Source organism: Podarcis tiliguerta (genome assembly GCF_965153285.1).
Source record: "Podarcis tiliguerta genome assembly, chromosome: 10".
Lineage (NCBI taxonomy): Eukaryota > Metazoa > Chordata > Lepidosauria > Squamata > Lacertidae > Podarcis > Podarcis tiliguerta.
Genome location: NC_139543.1, coordinates 40,980,110 through 41,003,989, shown reverse-complemented (window position 1 = coordinate 41,003,989; position 23,880 = coordinate 40,980,110). Strand labels below are relative to the sequence as shown.

Genomic DNA, 23,880 nt, shown 5'->3' with positions numbered 1-23,880 from the left:
TATTTGGGTAACTACAACACTCTTCAAATTACCTATAATCCGATTCCATGCTATTTGGCACATACGCATCATTACAGCAATGCACAGGGGAGGGTTCACTTTATTATTTTTTAAAATCAGGCTATCAGGCTGATGTGCATACTATTCAGTAACAGAGACTTTTTTCTCTTTTTTTGGTGACTAAATAGCTGTAAAGACTTCCATGCTTGAGCCTTAATTAAGCACCCAAAAACAAAAACAAAAACTTGACAACATTGCCACATTTCTCATAGATTGCAGCAGTTTATTGACTTACAAAAATCCATAAATAATAGAAACTGGTAGTGCAGAAATGAATATTCATGTTATGGCCAGTAAAGATCGGACGCTGACTTGTGTGAATACCTCTGTACTGCTGTTTTCCAATAAATAAAAAGTAGTTTTCAGGCACAACAGTTACTTTGTCTCCCAACCACTGCCGTATATGTAAGAGCTATATAGGTGCCACATATATAACTAGTCACTCCAAAGCAGCTAAGGGGAAGGGTGTGTATAGACACGTTCCTGTGGAATTATCATGTACAGAATCAAGGAGGTGTGTAAACTGTTAGAATGTAAAGCTAACTGTGGATATATTTTGTCTACACAGCATTGTTTCCAATGGGACATGCATTCTGCCTCATCTAGTCAGGCGCTTCTTTTTTAAGTGCAGCTGGAGCAGATGTGAAGAGTGGGGTGGGGTGGCTCCTTATTTCCACTTCAGTCAATAATGGTTTACTAATTTGTGATTCTGGGCAGAATCCATTATCTCAAGATCAATTTCACCTGGGTTCGCAATGTATGTTGCAATTAAAGACATGATTTGATGTTCAGTAGTGCAACATGCAGACAGTTTTGTGAGAAAGTGCTTTTCCTGATGCCTATATTTGAGGGGGGGGAAGTCTACGGAGAAGGGACTGCGAAGTTGTTGGGGGTTTTTTGAAAAAAGGTAAATGTCTAAAAAATACTGCTTTAGGAAGTACAGGTGTATACAAGCTGGTATACACAAGCAGTTAATACTATCTTGCTTGAGAATGTACAGCTTTGTACTGAAGACACTTAGATCGAGCTACTTCCGCTCCAAGGTTTGCTGCATATGGCAGGTTATGCTGTATTAAATGCAACAAGGAATGAATTATGCAGCTAGCATGAAGTGCAATATAAATATTAAAAAACGACGTAGGCAGCTTATTTGAAAGGCATTTGAATTGTGCTTACAGATGTAAATCATATTATCTGAAGGTTGCTCGCCCACTTCTGCAGACACAAGCATATTTTCTAGAATTCTACGGGGTGTTCTCCCTCCCATAGGGAGGTTTGGCTAATGCATTTTAAGCATGCAATCCATTAAGCACTGTGGCTGCACAAGCTCCACTCGCCTCAGAAAGACTGACACGCAGAAGAGTTACAAAGCACCAGCGTTCATTAAATTGTTCCTGTGCAATCAGACCCAGAGTTTCATTTGCTTAAGCCCTGCTGAGATCAGCACAGGCTTGAACTCAGCCCACATGAATAAACTAGGGCACACGTCTGAACCCAGATAATTAAAATATCTTGTGATACAACAGAGCACATCATGTGCTAAGGCACTGAAGTTATGTTTTAAGGCAGAAATTTTTAGTGTTCTTAGGGATCTGTATTGAACGTTTAAATGGGACTTACATAAGAGCTTTTAAATTAGAATAAATACCCCTTAAAAATGAAGGGTTGTATCCAGTGCTTCACATGTGTAGTTCCAGTGCCCCAGCAGAACTTCTGTTTCTTCTGTTCCTGCCATCCCCGCCCCTCAAAAACCCCTCACCTCTGGACACTCTCCCAACTCGCCAGAGTAGATTTTGAGAGGGGAGCTGGAGGGGACAGGAGAGAAAGAGACAGGTCTGTTGTGCGTATGGAAGTCCATCGCAGAACAGAGCTACAGCATGGGATATGCCCTAAAGCTAACTATTTCTGTTCAGCATTCAAGATCAGCCAAACTACTAATAATAATAACTCTGATCTCTCCCCAATATAAAGCTACTCACATGTTGGCTACTTCTTCCTTGTTTGTTTATTTTTTAAAAAAACTTACTCACGTCTTATTCTTACTGAAATTAGTGTTTAGATACAAGGCTCAATTTCTCAATTCCATTTTTGACAAATAGCATCTTCAGACAAAGTTCTGAATCAATGCACAAGAGCATCTCCTAAAAGGGATGTCATTAGGAGATCGTACACATTCCTGATAAACGTACCTTCCGGTGCCCACTAATACAGGCTCCTATAAAGGATCCTGCTCCTTATTGTTTTTCCCTGGTAAGAAAAATACTAGGTGGCACATGGGATCCATTCAGAAATATCTGTCATGAGAAACGAACACTTTGTCACATCAAACATGAATGCCAGAATTGTACTAAAGATGCGCAGAATACAGATTAAAGTAAGATGCCCTGTAGAGATCAATGTACTACTGTATTATAGAAGACTAGAATAAGTTCTGGTGAACACTCTTAGCTGATTAGCAGAGCTTATCAAACATCATCATTTATAGACAAGGGAGTTAATATCTTGATTACCATATTGTTATTTAAACATTTTACACTTGAATGAAGTAGCTACCGGAAGAGCAGGCAACATCAATAGTTAATATCCTTAGTTATTTTAACTTTTTGAGTTTCTTATTTCCACTCATAACAAAATAATTATCATCTTGCTTAGTCTTCAGCGTTGGGTCCTTTAAGCTTCCAAGTGTCCCCTTAGTAGTTACAGCGGTAGTCTTAACTTTTGAAACAGGATTCTTAGTGGATGGATGAAGGTTTTTCTCATTCTGAGAAGATTTAACTGCTGATTGACCTCTGTTAGCACTTTGCATAGCCTTTTTCCTGGTTTCGACTTTGGTTGATTTTTGGGGAAGGCGCACCACGGACAGTGGGGTACGCTCGGGATGTTTTGACACACTGGATCCTACCGGAGTTCTCGCCGTGCTATTTTGGACCTGAACATTTTTGACAGATGTCTGGTTGTTAACAGATAAGGCTGCATTTTTACCCCTCGGTCCCAATGAAGACATCAGCTGTGTTGATTTACCATCTGTAACCAAAGCAGGGCTAACAGCAGGTTTGATGTTTTTGGCCTGTCTAATTTCTGGCATGCCTCTGGGTGACTGGGATTGTGCAGGTAACGTTTGGGTGGTGATTTTGGGAACTGGTTTTGCAGAAGGCTGTTGAGACAAAGTTGGCTTTGGGACGTGCAAATTTCTGTCAGCTGGCCTTGTAGGTCTTGCTAAGGTTTTTGAAAGAGGCTTAGCTTTGGCTGCAGCATCAAGTCGAGCTCTGCTAGTAGGAGAATCGAAATCTTGTTCTACAGCCACTCTTTTAGCTTTTGTTCCAGGTAGCTCAGAAAGCTTACTCGCTGAACAAAAAAGGGCAGGATCTGAAACAGCTGGAGAATTCTGGGAATGTGCGAGTTTGGCTGGCGACAAGACACGCTTCTGAAGCGAATTTGACGTTACAGCAGTTCTCAACAAGGAAGAGGAGGAGGTACCTTTATTTACAGGTTGCCGAACTTTTGAAACCAAAGTTGATTTATGAGGAGGAGGTGCTGATTTTTTTGATGCAGCTGCTGAAGGTTTGGAAGATGGCATATTGTTATTCACTACTAAGCCTTTTGACTTGGTGTGCCCTGGTCCAAGCTGGCTTGTAGGAGACGTACAAGTTGTTACTTTGGGGGAAGAAAGACCACCTGATTGTGGAAACTTGGCTACTGCCTGTTTTCTGCTAGTTACATGTGGAGTTTTTGGATCTGAAACAGGAGTACAGGGCTTTGAATTCTGTTTCTGATACGTATCCACTGCAGATATGGGATTCATGAGTGGCGGCTGTGGCGCTCTAGCAGATGAATCGGGAACAGTCTCACTGGAAGCACCTTTTTGAAACGCCAAGATTTTCTGTTCCAACGTAGCAAACTGCAGCACCCGGCAAGGGTCGTACTTGAGTAGAAAACCTTGAAGGGTATCCCAACCTCCACCAACACGTACCATCACATGCTTGCCGTGTAACATCTAGCAGAAGAAGGGAGAAAGAGTAGAGAATAGGATATCTGCCCTTTAGTACTGCAGTATATTAGGCTTAGAAGGATCTCTGAGGGGCCTTAATCCACCCTCTGGGACTCTATCATAGTTTCCCATTTACCAGCTTTCCTCATATATTACAGAATGATCTCCAGTTGTCCCTGAAGACCACTCCACAAATCCTGAAAACATTAAACAAGTGCAGACCAAGAGGACAGAGGAATGCAGGCTGCCAACAACCACAGCAGAGAGCAGAGGGACTTATTGATCAAGCATTCCCTAGCATCACTCAGCCAGGCATTCAGGCTGAATATGAAAAATACTGCATGGAAGATGGAGCAAGATTGTTTTCTGCTGCTCCAGAGTGTAGAACCCAAACCAATGGATTCAATTTACTAGAAAAGAGATTCCAACAAATTCTGTGGAATAACTTTTTGATGGCAAAAGATGCTTGGCGGTGAAATGGACTACACCGTGGAAGGTGGTAGGCTCTGCTTCATTAGAAGTTTTTAAACTGAGATTGAACAGCCATCTCCCAGAGATTATTTAGCTATGGTTCCTGCATTGCAGGGGGTTAGGCTAGATGACTCTTGGAGTGCCAAGTCTATGATTCTAGGAAAGGTGCTAAGGGGGCCAGAAGTGCATGCACCAGCCTCTGCCCCCATGATCCTTGAGCATGCTAGACCTTTCCCCTCTGCTACCAACCTTCATATGCTTGGTGTGAATGTCTGAAGGGCACTGAAGATTCCTCACGATCAGGAGCCCTGCATTACCAGTCAATACACTTAGACCTTCCTCACTGGGCACTGGGGGAGGGCTGATGCATGAGTCTCTGGGTCCTACAAAAAAATTCTGCTCTTATGTGCTGAGGCTGAATGCTTGCAGAGTGCTAGGGACAATCTTCCAAACAGGCAAGGAAATTGCGAAAGTAACTTCACCAGGATGATGTCTCCATTCATGAGATTGAATTACTATCTGTGGGGATGTGGGCTATGCCCGGCCCAGATGAGACAGCCTAATCGAAAGCAAGTAAACCATTTTGAGAAATTGAACTTACACGTATGAAGAGTATTTTGTCTCCCAACCTGTAGCGTCCTTCAGACAGGTACTCAATTGAAAACCTGTGGGAGCAGCTGCAAGGAGGATCTTCAGCAATGTGCTTAACCTATTTTGTACAAATATTTCTTGTTAATTTCTCCCTGTTATCCTTAAAAAATAATAATGAATGTGAACTTCCTGTTTTGCTACAAGAATGACATCACTGAAAGCCAATGTGAAGATCTCACCCTTCTTCCTCAAAACTGCCAAGCTGATAATAAGCTCACACAATTTCAGAGGAAATAAAGAGCGCTTTTAGTTGTTGCAACAGATGCATTTTCTTCTTCCTGCATTGTGATCAAATTTCCTTTCCTACTTAGTTGGATGTTTATTACGAAGATTGCAGCCAGTCTTACCTGGAAAAGAGGTCCACTGAAGCTATGTGGGACTTATTTCTCAGTAAAGAATCGCAGGAATGCACTTATCAGATGGCAATCCTGTGCAGTTAGGCTGCTTAAATCCTACTAGGTGGGGGACATCAAGTAAATTTTTACGACTCTACTGAGTACGACTTAAATTGGATACAACTCGATGAGATTACACAGATGAAGCTCATTTTCAAATGGAGCTCCTTTTAAATGCACATTCAGAGGAGCACACAATACAAGGTAATTCACCCAAGCAAGCTAAAACTTCATTAGACAAAATGCAAGCAATGCTTACTGCTTCGTGTAGTTCTCCATGTTGACAACACGACTTGGGAGTGACAGCAGGAGCAACAGGATCAGAGGACATTAATAAGGTCTCTTCCAATTCAATTTCCTTCTCCAGTTTTACTAATACAGGCGGTTCAACTCCATATCTAGAAAAAGGAAAGGAGAGGTGGGAGGAAAAGGTACTGCATTTAGGTTAAATAAAATTCTGAAACAAGGAAATGAAAAATAGCGTATAGCTATTACATGTCTCTAGCATGTCTAAGTGCATATACAGCAGGCTGTGAAGTATCTAAAACATAGGTGTGACTTCCTGAGAAATGTAGGAAGTGCTCTCCAAAGCTTCAATCATATAAGCTGCAGAGCCAGACTCTCAGAACATGTATTTGCCTGGAAACAATTTTCTACATCAGGCATAGGCAAACTTGGGCCTCCAGATATTTTGGGACTACAGCTCCCATCATCCCTAGCTAACCGGACCAGTGGTCAGGGATGATGAGAATTGTAGTCTCAAAACATCTGGAAGGCCGAGTTTGCCTATGCCTGTTCCACATGAACACATCAGAGCTTGAAAGCAGGAGAACTGGAAGCTGGGAGAGTGGGACTGAAGAATCAAACAGGGATGTCAGTGTTATCCCTGATGGTGTGCCCCCCTTGCTGGGACTGGACAACAATGCCATCTTTGATTTCCAAACCAAAAAACCTTCCACTGCCTACAGAATCTAATTCTGCCATTTTGATTTATGCTGCCCAATCCAATGAGAGAACACTGCCCCTTCCAGCCATGACTTGCTGAACTAATCATACTGAATTAAAATTTGGTAGGCTTTCTTTCCCTGAGTGTCAAGGAGGCATAAAGAGGCTGGATCTCTGAAGAAAACCTTGAGAAACCATTTAAATGAAGGGTAACCAACATAGTTGTAGCTGGCCTACAATTCCTATCATCCATAACAATTGGCCACTCTGGCTGGGGCTTATGGGAGTTGTAGTTCAACAACATCTGGAAAGCACCACATTGGCTACCCTTAAGGTTTCTCAAGGTTTGCTCTACGTTCTAGAAAACTCCAATGAATACACACCTTGATACGATGCGTCCGATTTCCAGTAGACAAAGGTACACTTGTCTGGGATCCTTATGAAGAACTGTGAAGAGAATTTTGAAAAATTAATGTTTTGCCTTATTTCATGGTAAGTTAATTTTTATTTAAGGGTAAAAAATCAACTGCAGACTAGAAATAACTTGCATGCAAGACAAAAGAAGAATAAGTAACTCAGAGCACGACTTCTGTTTCGTGCAACAGAAGACAAGTTATAAAATGAAAGGCACCCACCATTTGCACTTTCCAGAAACAATTGAACATATTTTTGTTTCAATAGGCTTTCTCAGCTAGATGAATAGGTCTCTGCCGTGGGCATCTATTTGGTATTGTTTTAAAACTAACTTGCTGTTATCTTCTGTGTTTTTAGCTGTTTCTATTGCATTTTGTAGGACGCGGGTGGCGCTGTAGTCTAAACCACAGAGCCTAGGACTTGCCGATCAGAAGGTCGGCAGTTCGAATCACCGCGATGGGGTGAGCCCCCGTTGCTCAGTCGCTGCTCCTGCCAACCTAGCAGTTCGAAAGCACATCAAAGTGCAAGTAGATAAATAGGTACTGCTCCAGCGGGAAGGTAAACGGCGTTTCCATGCGCTGCTCTGGTTCACCAGAAGCGGCTTAGTCATGCTGGCCACATGACCCGGAAGCTGTACGCCAGCTCCCTCGGCCAATAAAGCAAAATGAGCGCCACAACCCCAGAGTCGTCCACGACTGGACCGAATGGTCAGGGGTCCCTTTACCTTTACCTTTATTGTATTTTGTACATCACCTTGAGACATGGATGTGGAAGGAGATGATGCTGATGATTAATCTAATATCCAAATTCTGAATTATTACTCCTATAAGCTTTGTTCTCCAGGGCATTAACAACAGCTGTGCCAATATAACACTTTGCTAGCAATCACATTTCTGGACTTACTTTTCAATGAAAATCCTCCCCCCCTGCCCCCCCAAAAGAAATTCAAACTGTAGGAACTTGTCAAGAGATTTGGAAAGATGCCAGATACAGATATGTGAAGAAAAAAACAGACATCAACAAAACACACACACCACAATTCAAGTTTCCTAGGGTTCTATATCAGATACAGACACTCTTCTCATTTTGTATTTTCCTGTTGTGAACCGTCCTGGGATCTTCAGATGAAGGGCAGTATACAAATTTAATATCATTATCATCATGTTGTGATCCTTGGATGGAGTGGCAGTATAAAAATTATTAAGGTTCCTGCATTGTTCAAATGCAAAAGAAATTGGGTGGCAAGCCAGAGCTGTATGCTTGCGCAAGGGAATCCAGTGTCCAAACAAAACAGCCACTCCTTATTTCCAAATATGCTTGAATGTAAAAGGGCACAGCAGGCTAAGAGGAATTTCGCCCCTCCAAGGAGGCTCTTTGCCAAGAGCATACAAAGCATGCATTTATGCTGCGAAGCCAGCTACTGTGTTAACTAGTCAGCAGCTTCCCCAAATACTCTGAGCTACATACACGATGCAATATGGTGTGACTGATTCCAATTATAAATGTTGCCAACTCCATTATACCTAGATGAAAATGAAATTATTCTTTATTAGACATATTTTTTTCATTATTTATGAAGTCATCTTACCCAATATGATCTCTGATTTTGTTACTGAGAGATGCTTGACGGAAGAAGGGGGGAATTAAATGGTGACTCTGAAAGTATGGTTAACCACTGTGGTGCCCCCAAACTTCTATCAGGCCCAGACCAATGGTCAGGGGTGATGAGCACTTAGTCTAATAGTATCTGGAGGGCTCCACTTTGGCCACACCTGGAACAAAGATATACAGTTTCCTAGAAGTATGTTTCACCTAAAGTTGGTGGGATTCAAAAAAACAGAACACTTGCCATTGTCAATTAAGTTGCCTGAAATGCAAAATCAGCATTTATAAACTAAAATTACTAAGCATATCGCAACCAGTCGGTCCTAGGTGGTGGTGATGTTTGGGTTCTAAATGTATGCAGCAAACATATTTAAAGGTTGTGTTTCAACAAGCACAAGCAATTTCACAACAACTTAAGTAGCACTTCTTCTGCAGGGCTGGGACTTAGGTGGGTGTGCATCTATTTTAAAAGAACAATACCAAAACCTTAATTAACCAATTCTGTTTTGAGCTACTCCTCTTTATGAGCAGTCAGAGATTTTGCTCCATCAGGTTAAACCTGGTCTGGCAGCTGCTGGTTACAAAGTCCAGTCTGAAACTAGAGGCAGATAGTGTCATCCTCCAGGTACAAAACCAGCGCAAGATCTGATTTTAAGTTGGAAGTGTTTGAAGGTGGCAATCCTGAACTTGCCTGAAAGTTTACATTTTCTTATCCATCTAGTTAGAATGAGGAGTGTAGGGCGGTAAAATCCAAAGCTCTTGCTTCTGATGCAAAATGTCAATTACTCACAAATTGTTGACGCTGCAGAGTCCTTAAACTGGCTGACTAATTTTAGCAGTCATGTACTTGAAGCACTTTATAAAGAAAACTGAAACAGAGACAGGCTCCTAGCAGGCATTTAGGGCATATCTGCCTAAAGAGGAACTTAACTGCATCCAGTTATTTGCATCCAATTCCTGAAAAATCACATCTGCACTAATCACAGATCCATCAGTAAAATAGGTACAGTATGCATGGAAAGAAAACAAGTAAAAAATCCTGGCATGGCAACATGCTACCTTCTTTTTTCCCCAGATGTTAGAATCAGGGACATATAAAGCTCCTAAACATGAAATTATATCACCCTGTACTACCTGCAGCATCCCCCTTAACTACCAATCTCCATTACCAAGAATAAAATTTGTTACCAGGAGGGAAAGCATAGAGTAGGGATGGGGAACCTGTGGCTCTCCATCTGTTCTTGAACTACAACTCACTGGCCATGCTAGCTTGGGCTAATGGGCGCTGAAGTCCAACAACAGCAGTATGACCACAGGTTCCTAAATCCTGGGTGAAGATCACTCATATTTATGATCATACTTACTTATGCACACCCAGAGAGCTGATGCATGTGACCCAGGGGCCAGAGTGGCTATGGGAAGCTTTGGGAAAGAGGAAGATTTTCCTTGGACAAACAGGTACTATTAACCCCTGTTACAGCTGCCCCTTTCTCTGCAAGTCCCTTCTCTTCGCATCAAAAGCCTGGGTCTGCATTCCGCAACATTTCCCAAGACAGTAAGAAATGCTGGAGTTTGACAGCAGGAATCCCTGTCTTTTCAGAGGTCTTTGCTCACCACTAATAGCCGGGGGCGGGTTATGCAAGCCTTGGACATCCTGACCAGTTGTGTCCATTCTTACTGCCTCATGTCCCTGTCACTTTGTAACACCTGAAGCTTCTATAGCCATTCTGTGGAGTTTTTATAGGGCAATGCCAGCCCCTCTGGGGACCTCTCCTACCACTGTTGTTAGAACATCAGCCTTCTATATCACCTTTTCTCTTTCTAGATGGGATTGGAGTCCAACAGAGCCCCCAAATCGCACGCATGCTCTGCTGGTACTTTGCATGTTGATGTTGATGTGGGGTGGGTATGTTTGAGTGGTCAAGCCCCAGTGCAGGATTCCAAGGTAAAAAAAAAAAGAGCAAGCTGAAAGAGAAAACCAACCAACCAACCATTGAGATTTATTGACTTAGAAAAAGCTTACTTCCCATTTCCAAGTATAGTTATCTTTAAAAACACCCAAAAATGCAAACAAAGCACACCCAAATTTCCACACACACCCAAAAAATGTTTCTTAGCACCATCCAATGTCACCAGTGATAGCAGAGTCACATGTAGTAGTTCATAAGAAGAGCTGCCACAGTTGCTGTCATGGTGAATGTGGCAAAAGACCTCAACATTGCAACTCACTGCTTGCTGACTCCACCCAGAATCTGAAAGTGTCCCAGGATATGTTGAACCACAATCAATGCATATCAGAGCATTAATAAGGCAAAGAACCATATTGAAGTCCCCCAAATAAGTCAGCATATGGAGCAGAGGGGGAAGGAAATCCCAACATCTTGGCAAATGAGTCTTGGTTCCATTGAGGAGCATGATACAACACCCTCAGTAAATCTGTACAGCTTAGTTTTAATAGATTTTTAATAGATTTTTTAATAGATTTTTGTTCTGCAGCTGGCTTGAAAGCTATTCTAGGATCCCCTCTGTTATCCCCAAAAGAAACAAGCAAGAAAGTCCTCCTCTTTCTCTCCCTGATATATTTGGTACCCTGGCTCTCTTTCCATCAGGTTATTTTGCTCTGTATTGAAGCATGCATTGATTACAGTAGTACCTCTGGTTGCGAACGAGATCCGTTCCGGAGGCCAGTTCACAACCTGAAAGAACGCAACCTGGGTCTGCGCATCTCACGATTCGCCGCTTCTGCATATGCGCATAATGTTATTTTGTGCATCTGGTACTTCCAGGTCGCCGCGGGACGCAACCTGAAAACGCTCAACCTGAAGCAAACGTAACATGAGGTATGACTGTATACCTTAACTCTGTCTTTTACAGAGGCATGTGCACCACCTGTTTCATAATCAAGGAACTCTGGAACACACTCATAGAAACCAGTTCTTATGAACAGTTCTACCCCTTTTAACTAGAAGCCACAGCAACAACCTGCCGGAGAAATGAATGGTCATGTCATTTCATGGGGCTGACCTCATTAGGCGATATTTACCTAAGCCTTCAGATTCGAAGAGGTAAGTCTCATCCACGCCAATGCAGCGACACCATTTGAGAAAGTTGGCAGTGTTATCTCTAGCAAAAAAGGATCCCGAAGGCGCATCTTTCTTACAGGGGACTTTTCTTAAAGGGAAATCCTGGAAAGAGGAAAATGGTTGTGTAAAACGGTTTATCTATAACCATCAGAAGGCTTGGGGAAAATTCATTTTAATACCATCGCAAAGTCCTTACATCTACATACACAGCAGGTTAGATCCAGATTAATTCTGGCAGCAAGGCTACAGGAAGATTCACAGAGATGAGCAGGGTTAGGATCCAGCAGATCTCTGGCTTTGCTGAGAGGTTCCTGACACAGCCAGCTAAACCAGCTTAACCCCCTCATTCCCAGCTCAGCTGCAGATACACCATCTTATCCCTCAGCTGGCTGAACCAAGTCTGGTGGTTCTTAAGCTGCTGTAAACCCCCAAAAAGGGAATATTCTGGGGTAACAACAAAATCTTGCACTACACAAGCTTCTGGTGTATAGGATTGCTCTCTTAGTCACTCTTTTAGTCTAACTGAAATCAGTGCTACTAGATAGAAGCCCTGTTGATTTCAGTGAAATGAAAGCACAACTAAAGTAACCTGGATCCAACACAATGTATCACATCTGGGTGGTGGTCACAGGAAGAGAGGTTTTGTGAGCACATGGAAAGTACTTTTAGATTGCTTTCCAAGGAAGAGAACTGCAATGGAAACGAATCTTGTTGGGTATGTATTACCAGTGATGGAAATGGTTTTGACTGGCACTGTTGAGGACTTGGCTGAAACAGGATTAAATAGACCTTGTATCAAGGTTTGTGGAGGTTAGCCTTTAGTTGTCAGAAACACTTTCCTCAAAAAAGGGGAGCCCACCCTTACCTAACTGACTTGCTACTTGCTCTGCTGAAAATAGGATTTGAAAGATGGTTTAAAAATATCTTATCAGCAAAATGCAGAAGAATGGAATATCACATGAAAAGAAATCAGGACAAAGCCCTAAGGGTATACAAAATAATGCTCCAGTAATCTAAATGTAGAAGAAGGTTGTCAGACGACTTAACATATGATTCACTAATATTTCTAATGAATTCCAATGCATAAACTATTTCAGAGCCCTATGATCAGCAAGGTTGTTGTTGTTTTTTAATATTCCAAATTATCTTTTCCCTTTCATAGCAGCATAAAAATTGAACAAAGTCTCACCCTTTATCTGTTCCGAAGCATCATAAATAATCAGACCGATAACCAAATCGGGGGCTGATCATTTCCACCCCCTTATAATCTGGTGCCCCACTGGTGTGGCTACCTTCCAGCACTGTCCTGGTCTGCTCAGTACTGCCCTCATCTCACACCCATCCCTTCTCCTCCCACATACTTATGAGGAATCGCCTGCCTCTCCAGTTACAGGCGGCTTACATGCATTTTGGCATGTATCACCTGTAGCACTTTTGTTTCCAGAGCTTCTTGCCACTATGCTTCACCCTACAGCTTTTATGCCACACATCCCATAACTAAACCACCACCTGTCTTCCTACGCTCCTGCATCTGCACCTTTCAACAGCCCATTGCACCTGTACTGCTCAAGAGGAAAGGAGGTGCACCTGAAATGTGTCAATATTTGTTTACTTATTTGTTAGATTTATATACCACCCTTCCCCCTGAAAGGACCCCAAGGTGGGAAGTGATTCAAACTGTCCCTGTGTATCCTGTGCTTCATAAACAACCCTTCCCTTCCCCCCACTCCTCAGTGGACAAGGGTTCCTGCAATACCCTTGTCTTGTCTCCAGTGTCATTTTCTGTAAGGAGCTATGACATACATGCTTGCCATGACATGTTGCCAAGGCAACAACATGATGCTGATTCTCCTGGGCGGAGCATAAAAGATGGACTCCAGGGGCCGATGTCCCGAATGCATTACCTGAAAATGAGATCTCATCAGAAGTATAATAGCCTTAAGCTTTGGATTCGAAGGTGCAACCATGTTACCAAAGTTCCATACATGAGAACACTCTTGGGCTTGCACTTGCCCGCATTCATGTGGGAAAAGCAACATCTGAACCAGGAGCACAAGCACATCTGGCTACATGCTATCATTGCTGATGCAAAAGAACCTGGTGCTACCACAGCTGCATCTTAACAAGGTAAATGCATACTTTCAATTTGCATGCTACATCCTTCATGTGAACCTGAGCAGACATAATCCCAGTGAAATTCATTTGTAGAAAATCTCACTTCCATGTTTTTATAAGGTGCGATGAATGCTGTACTTACCCTTAAACTATTTGGGTCACAAATTTCTTTTACTGTGCTTTGAATGACTCCAACCAACAAGCACAGCAACACACCGTTATCAAGATCTTCCAACAATTGGTCGGCTGTAAGTTCTACCCCTGTAAAAGAGCCACTTTTTCATCAGAGTAGTGAATAATAAACTTGAACGGACAACTCAGACATGCATAGACATAAATGCAGCCCATTTTCACAGGAGAATAACCTCCAAATGCTCCTTTTTGTGTGTGTATTTCATCAGCTTTTGACCAATTCCAGCTGAACTTTCAAACCCACTTCAAACATTTCATGCCAGCCTTGCCCAGCAGCTGGGGATGATGGGAGTTGTAGTCCAAAACATATGGAAGACGGCAAGTTGAGGAGGTCGAATGCACACAGCTAGCCAGGAAGATGTTATATGTGGCAGAGCCAGCACAACAACAGAAGGAGCTGTGGAAGATTGTAGAAGAACCATGTGGCATCCTAAACCGAACGATAAATTACCTCATACTCGACACATTAGAAATCACAGCATCGTAGACTTCATTCATATTCTTCATTTTATTGCATATGGTTGTGTTCCTGCATTTTAAAGCAATCATTTGAATTGCAGCCTATATTATGGGCTACAGGTTGCAAAATGGTAATTCACCGACTTGTTCAACTAGTCCGTGCTTTTTGAAACATGCGAACATTTAAAAAGATTGTGGCGAGGCATTATTATATGCTCTTAGCAAATGAAAGAGAAAAAGAGACCCGGGGGGGGGGGGGAGTACCTTGAACAGGAAGAGGTCCCTGCAATTCCTTGGTAATGGTTCTGACTTTTTTTGTGCTAAACTTCAGCCCAAAGCAGACATTCTTCTTCTCCTCACACAATTCAAATCACATGAGAAGAGAACAGGAATGTGCTTACTAAGATTGCTGCCTTCATTGCGTCCCCACTGCCTGCCAGGCACTGGAAGGCAATCATGTGCAGCAGGCGTTTTGCAGAGAGGCTCCAAGCATGCAGCAGGATCTGTACTTCACATGCTTGCCTTCCAGCATGTGGAAAGTGGGGTGGGACTCAGGAGAGGGGACTAGAACACCCGCACTCTCTTCTTCAACCCTCATTTACTCAGAGTCCATCTTTCACTGTGGCGGCGACTGTGCTCTGAAACTCCTGCCTATTTACATTAGGTAGGCACCCTCAATATACAGTGGTACCTCAGAAGTCAAATGGAATCCATTCTGGAAGTCCGTTCGACTTCCAAAACGTTCATAAACCAAGGCGTGGCTTCCAATTGGCTGGAGGAAGCTCCTGCAGCCGATTGGAAGCCGCATCAGACGTTCGGGTCCCGAAGAACGTTCGCAAACCGGAACACTCCCTTTGGCATTCAGGAGCCAAAACGTTTGACTTGCAAGGCGTTCGGGATCCAAGGTACGACTGTATTTAGTTTTAGACTTTTGTTAAAAACATTTTATTTCAGCAAGCCAACCCAGGCATTTCATTACCTCTATTAGTTTTAAAATTTAGTTACCTTTATTAGTTTTATTTTAACTGTGTTTTAATGCTGATTATTTTACATATCTTTATACATGGAGAGAGTTTGAGCATTTTAGCTGCGTTTTTATTTGCAATTTTATTACATACAGCTCGTATAGTTCTTAGGCAGAATAGGGAGCACTTTGATTAAGCAGTTTACAGTCATACCTCGGGTTACAGACGCTTCAGGTTGCATTTTTTCAGGTTACGGACGCACCAAAACCTGGAAGTACCAGAACGGGTTACTTCCAGGTTTCAGCAGTCACGCATGTGCATAAGCGTTAAATTGCGCTTTGCGCATGTGCACTGACTCGTAACCGTGCATGCGCAGACGTGGTGCTGTGGGTTGCAAACGCCGCAGGTTGCAAACGTGCCTCATGGATCACATTCACAACCCAAGTGTCCACTGTATACATATTCCTGAATGAATAAATAAACAAATGTAGGAGACAGATCCCTGAATGGGGCTCAAGAACAACAATAATTAGGGCAATGCTCTTCCAAACAGACAAATATTCCTAGTACTGTACCCAACAAGCCAGAGAGCCAGATGGAGAGGTCCTCCTGCATAGGAACCAGAGTTGCCTCATGTCGGACAGATATCCACTGGTCGTAGAGCAAAACATCTGCCAAGCCTGGGCCATGCCTTGGAGTTAGCGGACTTCGTGGACTTAGAGGGGGGTCCTCTCCAAACCACACCTAAGGGGAGACATCAACAGCTAAACAAGACAACTTGTTTACACTTTGAAATATACGGCAGGCTGCAACCTGCAATACAGGTTGTGAGTTGTAACAGTTGAACATTATTGCTAAACATTATGAAGCCCTTTCCAAAAAAAAAGGTACAAAAGTAATATTAAGTCAGTAATGGCATTATCTAATCTATCACCCAAACGCTTCACGTTTGTTTTAGAACAGCCTTGCTGAACATCAGAGGTGCTGGTTTTATGTATGGTCCACGACAGGCATGCAGCCTGGATTCCAAACTTTGAATTTTCATTTTAAAAGAACAGCGAGTAAAATAAACAGCGAGTTATTACAACACATACATTTGGCACATTTGTGTGGCAATTCTAGTCCCAGTTTCCAGGAGCACTGAGCTCAAGAGGACCTACTCCTGAGTAGGCATGCACAGGATTCTGCTGTAAATCGTCACAGGTCTTTCTTCAGAAGCATATTTTTTTACTTGGTTAAGGTAGGAAAATGATAATAAAGACGTCAGTAATTCACTGTGCCTACCTGAACTGCATGCTGCATGACGATTGTACTTTCCTAGGAATGGAAAAAGGAGACACATTAAATTCAAACTCAGGGGCTATTTTATATTGGAGTCACACCTAGCACCTACAAATGTAGTGTTATGAACTGCTACGAGCAAAGATATTATGAGTCTCAAATGATACATAAATAGATCCTAAGATAAGTTAACCTGAAAATCCTTCATGGACAGAAAGTTTATCATCCATTCTCTCCCTGCAGCCAATTGCAATCCCTCACAGCCTCTCTGGGAGGTCAGGGATCCTCCAAGACATCGTCAGACAGAGTGCAAAAGAGGTGATAGGCAACAGGTTTGGAGCAATTCTCTCCTCCTACATGACTGCAAAAGTTTCAAAAGCCGATTGCAAAAATGGCAATAGCTACAAACAAGGAAAACTAATAAAAAGACTCAGAAACATTAATTATATTTATATAAGCCATCCAATTACATGCAATCGCTGGGCAGAAATAAATGAATAAGAAATGATATTAAAGTACACAGTCATAAAAAACAAATTACAGTAACAGAAAATTGCAACAGAGGAAAAAATAAAATCAGTTTAGCAGCAAGAGTGCACATCAGCTTTGCTGAACCTGACACTCTCCAGGTATTTTGGATTCAAACTCCCATCAGCCCCAGCAAGCATTGCTAATGGTCAGAGATGAGGGGAATTATAACCCAAGAACATCTGAAGGCTACCAGATTGGGGTTGTGTTTTAAATGGCCCGGTTTGGATGATCTTTCTAAATCATGGCTCAGGAACCCAGGAAAGGTTGTCCAAACCAGGCCAGTAAGTCTCTTGCAGGAAGTTGACAGAACTTTGATCTTGAAACAGAGTTTAAGGCAACACGATTGAAATAACATCATTATTCAGCTTGCATAAAACTCTTGCACTGGGGGGGGGCAAACCATAGTTCTTAGGATTGCCAATTGGATTATAATGTTTAGAACACAAACATGTTTCTATTCTAAATTTTCCTTCACCTCAAGCTGCAGAATCATCATGTCATTTTATTTATTTCTCCTTCCTCAGAAGAGCCCAGGGGGATGTACATTAAGAATAAGAAAAGAAAAAGATAAAATAGTGCTAAAAACACATATACACTAAAAACCCTTGCTAGCAAATTAATTAAAACAAAAGCCCATATACTATTGATGAGGAGTATCACCTCTTAATTTAATTCTTTGCAATACCAACCTTGCTTATACTCCAGATTTAGGACTAGGTCAGAGGTTGATTTGGGTTTCGAGCCATAGTCAGTTTGAGAGCACAGCTATATCCTGAACTAATCATATCTGTCAGTGCAGAAGTTCCACTACTTCTCTCTTGGATGTTAATAGCACATGCCCCTTTCCTGTTGATATTTCTCTTCTCTGCACCATACGAAAGAGGGCAGAATATAAAAAGCAGAACATTACTAATGAATGTATTATGCTTCCCACAAGCTGGTCACAGGGAATAAATTTCATTCAGCATAAAAAGCCCTTTGTCCTAACTACAAGCCTGAGAGAGTTCATTGACTTTTTAGAAAGGGGAAAATATGGCAGGAGCAGCAAGCAAAGAGGCTTGCCCTCATTAAAATAAGGAGCCCCATACAATCAGACAAGGGCCTTAACATGCCAATCGCCAGAGTAAGAACAAAAGACAGCCTAATGTGGAGGGCACGCTCAGCGCCTGAATAAAATGAAATATTCACAAATGAACATTGGAAAAATGTCCAGAATCTTCATTTTTCAGGAATGCCTCACAAAAGTAATCTTTGGAGGGGGGGGCATGGGCATTTCAAAGAAAATGTCAAGTTGTTTCACAACAGTTCACTGGGTAACACCACGTCTGTCATAGAAGTCTATTAAAATGTCATCACTGAATTGGCCATATGTTGTCAACTAGAAGCAGGATTCCTGCTGCTCAGGCACTCTGGAGATAAAATCAGAGCTCCTATTCAGACATCATATTCCTGATCCTCCAAACCATGGTTTAGGGGATTGGGAGCAATGAGCTTGCAGGCTACCTTCTGCCCTTCTGTCCTCCTCCCTTCTTCATATATATATCCTTGTTGCCTCAAATCACAGTTTGAATACGAATTGTGGCTTAAGGAAATGAGGAAACATTCTAATAAGGAACAAGAAAGAAAACACTGCCAGACGGAACCATCATCCTTCTCCATTCCATGCGTGCTGTTGTGGGTTTTCTCTTGACACCCACGCACCACCCATGAACAGGGATCTTCACATCATAAATGCGACTGCAGATCTGAAAGGAAGCATATTCTGGCATCTCCCACCAGCAAGGGGACCAAGAACCATTGGGAGGTCGGACTACCTTCCATCCAGGAAGAACATCATGGCAAAGGGAAGTGCAGCTTGGTCAAGTCCATTGGCCAAAGAAAGGCATTTGCTCTCCCCTTTTTATTAGAAAGAACACACTCAGCTCAAACTGCAGCTTGTCCTAGGACCAAAGAAAGGAAGAAAATTGCACACTGCCCTGCTCCACACTGCTAATGCCTGTTTGTAATTCATGCCTTTCTTCTGGCATTGTGAAGCTGATATTACTTCTCTACCTTTGTTGAGTATCTTTATACTCAACTATTATTATTATTTTAAGCGTGTAAACTTAAGGACAAGCTTGGCCTCCCATTTTTGTTTAAAATTAATGTGAACCCATTTGGAAGAAAATCTTGAAAAGTGGAATAAGGAGGTAAACAAAAAGAAAACAAAATTAACTAACTAAAGTAGTGGTCACTCAGAGGCCAGCTAAGTGCAGTACGCCAGCCACAACTGCAGAATCCTAGCATGAACCATGATGCAATTGCATCAAGCCTATTGGAATTCTTTAAGGAAAGTGGGCAGGCTATGCTGAGGCCAGACATCTCCTCCTTCCTGTGTAAAAGAAGAAAAAATTCAAACAGTCATACTCTTCCTCAAAAGTGACCACAATTCAAGAAACTGGAGATTAAACTGATTTAGGCCTGAGGGAAGGAAGTATGTGGCCTGAGTCACTCACACAGGCCCATCTGACTCACATACATACTGCCACTACTACTTCAAATTCCTGCCTGAAGAAGTGATATGTGCAACTCAGAAGCTTGCTTCTCACCCACACATCTGGCCCGATGACAGGTATCAGCTGACCCACTTTGGATTATGTATGTCTTTCAAATGCTGACTCACCAAAAGCATTCAGTACCCATGTCCCTCATCCACTAGCACCATAAGTTATTAGCAGTTAAAGCCACCATTCACTGCAGCTTATCATTCCAACACCACTTCTGAATTAGCAAGTAGTTTAGGCACTGGGCGTTAATTCAGTGGCTATTAGTTGGGCATTTTACCTCTGTTCTTAAGAGTATTATGAAATTTTCCAGAGAATACATAATCAAACAAATAAAATATTGTAAGCATTTTAATACCAGCCTAAAATTATATAGCAGGGAAGTTTAAAAAGGTAAAGGTTAAGGACCCCTGACAGTTAAGTCCAGTCGTGAACAACTCTGGGGTTGCGGTGCTCATCTCGCTTTACAGGCCGAGGGAGCCGGCGTTTGTCCGCTTCTGCAGACAGTTTTTCCGGGTCATGTGGCCAGCATGACTAAGCCACTTCTGGCACAACAGAACACCAAAACCAAAGCAGCGCACAGAAATGCCGTTTACCTTCCTGCTGGAGCAGTACCTATTTATCTACTTGCACTGGCGTGCTTTCAAACTGTTAAGTTGGCAGGAAGCAGGGCAGTTTACCAAATGAATAAAACAATTAAACACACACACACACCACAAAAATCAAAAGCATGAAGCTGTTAGTAGGGCTGAAACTGCATCCAAAAGACTCAGGAGAGGACAGGAAGGTAAGCACCGGGCAAACCTCTTTGGAAGATACCCCAACTGGAGCGCCATCACTGAAAGAGTCTCTTCAGTGGTAGGCACCTATCTTGCTTCTGCTGGCAAGGGCATGCACAGGGGCTTCAAATACCCACCAGGGGGCTTTAAAGGTCAACACCAGCACTTCTTAATGTGCCCAGAAATGGACTAGGGCCAGTGCAGCTGGCATCATACAGGTGTACTATGAGCTTAACATCTATTCCCAGTTAGCAATTCAGCTGCCATTTTCTGTATTAACTACAGTTTCCAAAGGCAGCCCCACAGACAACACAGTTCAAGAGCAGATGGTCTGAATCCAGATACTCACTAGTTTCCTGATGCTAATAAATGCTGAGCTTTGATAAACTTCTGGAAAGACATGCTCAGTTCTACTTAGCACATAGATGAAATATAACACAAAGCCCTCTGTTCTCAAATAACTGCAAAGACCACAATAGGAGATGGTACAAAAGCTTGTCTCGAACAGTGCAATCCTATGCATGTTTACTCAGAAGTAAATTCCACTGTAAGGAAGGATTGCAGCCTTAGATACTTAGAGCCCAAACCACTTCTGTTACTGAGTACAACTTGAGAGTCTTGTGTTACAACCCATGTAAGTAAACAATGCTTTGGACAAATCTGCAGTAGCAGCTTATTATGTTGCAATGATTTATCTTGTACAGTTTTACACAATACTTCGGATTCAAATGTGGAAGCCTCCCATGCCTAAAGGTTAGAGAGATATTTAGGGTATTTCATCACAGACAAAGCTAGCAAAGTGTTTTTCCCTTCTCGTATACACCTAACCACCAGCATAACTCAGTCCAAATCCTATACATTTACCCCAATCAATTCCCCAGTGCTGCTCTTGATCCTCCTTATCATTTGCTGGTGTGAAGGTTTTCAGAAGTGCAAACCACACTTAAAACACATACCAAGATATGCTGTAGTAAACCCCAGACCGCATCAGATATCTTAACTGCAACATCAGATTGCCCATGGACAAACCATGGAATATTAACTTTCCACAGCTTTTATGGAATGTTTCCGGAACCCAGATAAGGATGTGAAATGTGTTTCCATTGGTTCCACTGGAATCTTACTTAGAAGTAGGCATGCTTATACATAGTTGCAAGAAGGAGGTAAGCTGGAGGAAGAGGAGAGGACATGGGTAGATAGAGCTGTGAGCTGAAGGGGGTCCTTTTCCTATCCTCTGGACCCCCTGGGAAACTCAACAAACCAGCTGTTTGAGGATAGGAATGGTACTTCCTTGGGCTGCCCACAAATGGATGTAGAGAATGCAGCTGAATGGGACACAGTTATGGGCAGCCTGAGAAAGTACCATCCACCTTGGGTCTGTCCATGAAAAGCAAGTCTAGAGTAAGAGACTAGGGTGATGTCTGCTATTTCCAGGAACCCTTCTCAATGTGAGACTTTTGTGGGTGAGCTAAGAGTTTGTTTTGACCTGATTCTGGGTGAGAACCCAGAGACTGAGAGGGAGTGTGCGTCAGAAGAAAAATGAATGGATGTAGATATCAATCAATATATTAGTAACATATATAACTGTGCATTTTTGAAATATTTTGTTCAAATTGTGTATTATTGATTCCATTTTCTGTACACTGCTTAGAGATATTTTTAATATATTAAGCGGTATAGAAATTAATCAAATCAAACCTACACAGAATAACATGCTGTTTGGAAGGTAATACTCTGGAAATCAAACCTAACTCTACTGAACTCAAAACTGCTAATTGAGACTATTAAGGTCTGTTTTTCACGCTGGAAGACAAATGTTTGCAGCCATACAGCTGAAGAGCCTACTTTCAAAGATCCCTAAAGCTTTACTGGAAGGCTCATCATTCAAGTACAGTGGTGCCTCGCAAGACGAAAAGAATCCGTTCTGCGAGTCTTTTCGTCTTGCGGTTTTTTTGTCTTGCGAAGCAAGACCATTAGCGGATTAGCGCTATTAGCAGTTTAAGGGCTATTAACGGCTATTAAAGGCTTAAGGGATTAGCGGATTAGCTGCTAAAAGGCTATTAGCAGCTTAGCACTTTAGAAAAAGGGGTTGGGGAGCGGGGAAAAAACTCAAAAATCGCAAGACATTTTCGTCTTGCGAAGCAAGCCCATAGAGAAATTCGTCCTGCGAAGCACCTCTGAAAACGGAAAACCCTTTCGTCTTGCGGGTTTTCCGTCTTGCGAGGCATTCGTCTTGCAGGGCACCACTGTATTAGTATGCTTAGGAACTGTTCCATGTTGTGCAGATAGTTTGCTTTAAGACTCCCAAAGATATAGCCTTGATTTGAAAGACACCATCGGGTTTTGTGATCCTAAAAATCAGATTCATATTTTGGGAATTGCATGCGCTGCATACAATCACACATACAAAGCTACACATCAGCTACATACCTTGCAACTGTATGAACTTACTGCTACTTGAAGAAAAAAATTACACTTGGTCAAAAATCTTTAGTAAACTAACCTGCCACAAGGCCTGGCATTCTCCACTTAAAAACCTGCATACTCCCAGGCCCGTTAGGACAGGAGGCAGGACAAAGGACAGACTGCCACAAACATTACTGAATTAAGAGGGCCTGTCCCACACTTATGCATGCCAGTATTGTCTTCCAGCTCAGAGTTGGCCCTAAAACCTTTGGACTGCTCTGCATTACTTTCCCTCCTCTCTCATAATAACTATATTTCACCTTCTCCGTTCTACATTTTTGAAGACAAGCTGCATCTGTAGCACTGTAACGCCCATCCAAAGCGCTGGTGTTTTGTTTCCCTAATACAATGTAAACAACCCAGCAGCCTTAGGTAGCCAGAGAAAGCAATCTTTTTTAAACCCTCGCTGTCTGAGGTGGAAAAGGGAAAGGGAAAGCCGTTCTCCTCAAGCTCAATGCCTGCGTGAGGCAGAGCAACCTAGTCACACAGCCTTGCCCGCAGCATGTGACCATTGCAACTGTCCACCGGCTGCTTGCGCACTCCCCGGGCAAAGGCTGAGCTTGCAGCCAGAAGGAAAGCACGAATCCCCTCGAAGGACAGGACACGGGGAAGGTTACTCACTCACACGGCAACAGCCCCGCGCGTCGCGCTCCCCCTACATCGTCTGCCGGGCACGCTGTGATTGCGGCGGCGGCGGCGACCCCTTCGCAGCTGCGGCGCGCGCTGATTCACTCGCCTCCGTCCGCCCGCACAGTTCGAAAGGCCCAATCAGGCGGCGCGAGGAGGAGCCGAGGGCCGCGAGGAGGAAGCGCCGACGCGAGCCGGGCAGCTCCAGTCTGCGGCCTCCCGGGGGCGCCGCTGCGCGCTCTCCAGCCCGGCCCCGCAGCCGCCCCCTGCTCCTCCTCGGGCGGTGGTCGCTGCTTCCGCAGCCGCTGTG

The 23,880-nt window shown here is 42.9% G+C and overlaps 1 protein-coding gene across 3 annotated transcripts; it reads right to left on the bottom strand.

The window, feature by feature from the left end:
• Positions 1-262: 262 nt before the first annotated feature.
• GAS2L3 (growth arrest specific 2 like 3) lies at positions 263-23,878 on the bottom strand. Of its 3 annotated transcripts, none has more exons than XM_083400540.1 (9): positions 23,565-23,878; positions 16,628-16,660; positions 15,919-16,087; positions 13,870-13,988; positions 11,573-11,714; positions 6,894-6,957; positions 5,825-5,963; positions 5,121-5,228; positions 263-4,054 (listed from the first exon to the last, which is right to left on the bottom strand). In XM_083400540.1, exons 2-9 carry the CDS (start codon positions 16,643-16,645, stop codon positions 2,651-2,653), a joined length of 2,163 nt encoding a protein of 720 aa, XP_083256666.1. In that variant the 5' UTR covers positions 16,646-16,660; positions 23,565-23,878; the 3' UTR covers positions 263-2,650. The 3 variants fall into 3 exon arrangements, with proteins under 3 accessions (XP_083256666.1, XP_083256664.1, XP_083256665.1); XM_083400538.1 differs by having other exon boundaries at positions 23,569-23,678; XM_083400539.1 differs by lacking the exon at positions 23,565-23,878 and adding an exon at positions 17,845-18,041.
• Positions 23,879-23,880: the final 2 nt, after the last annotated feature.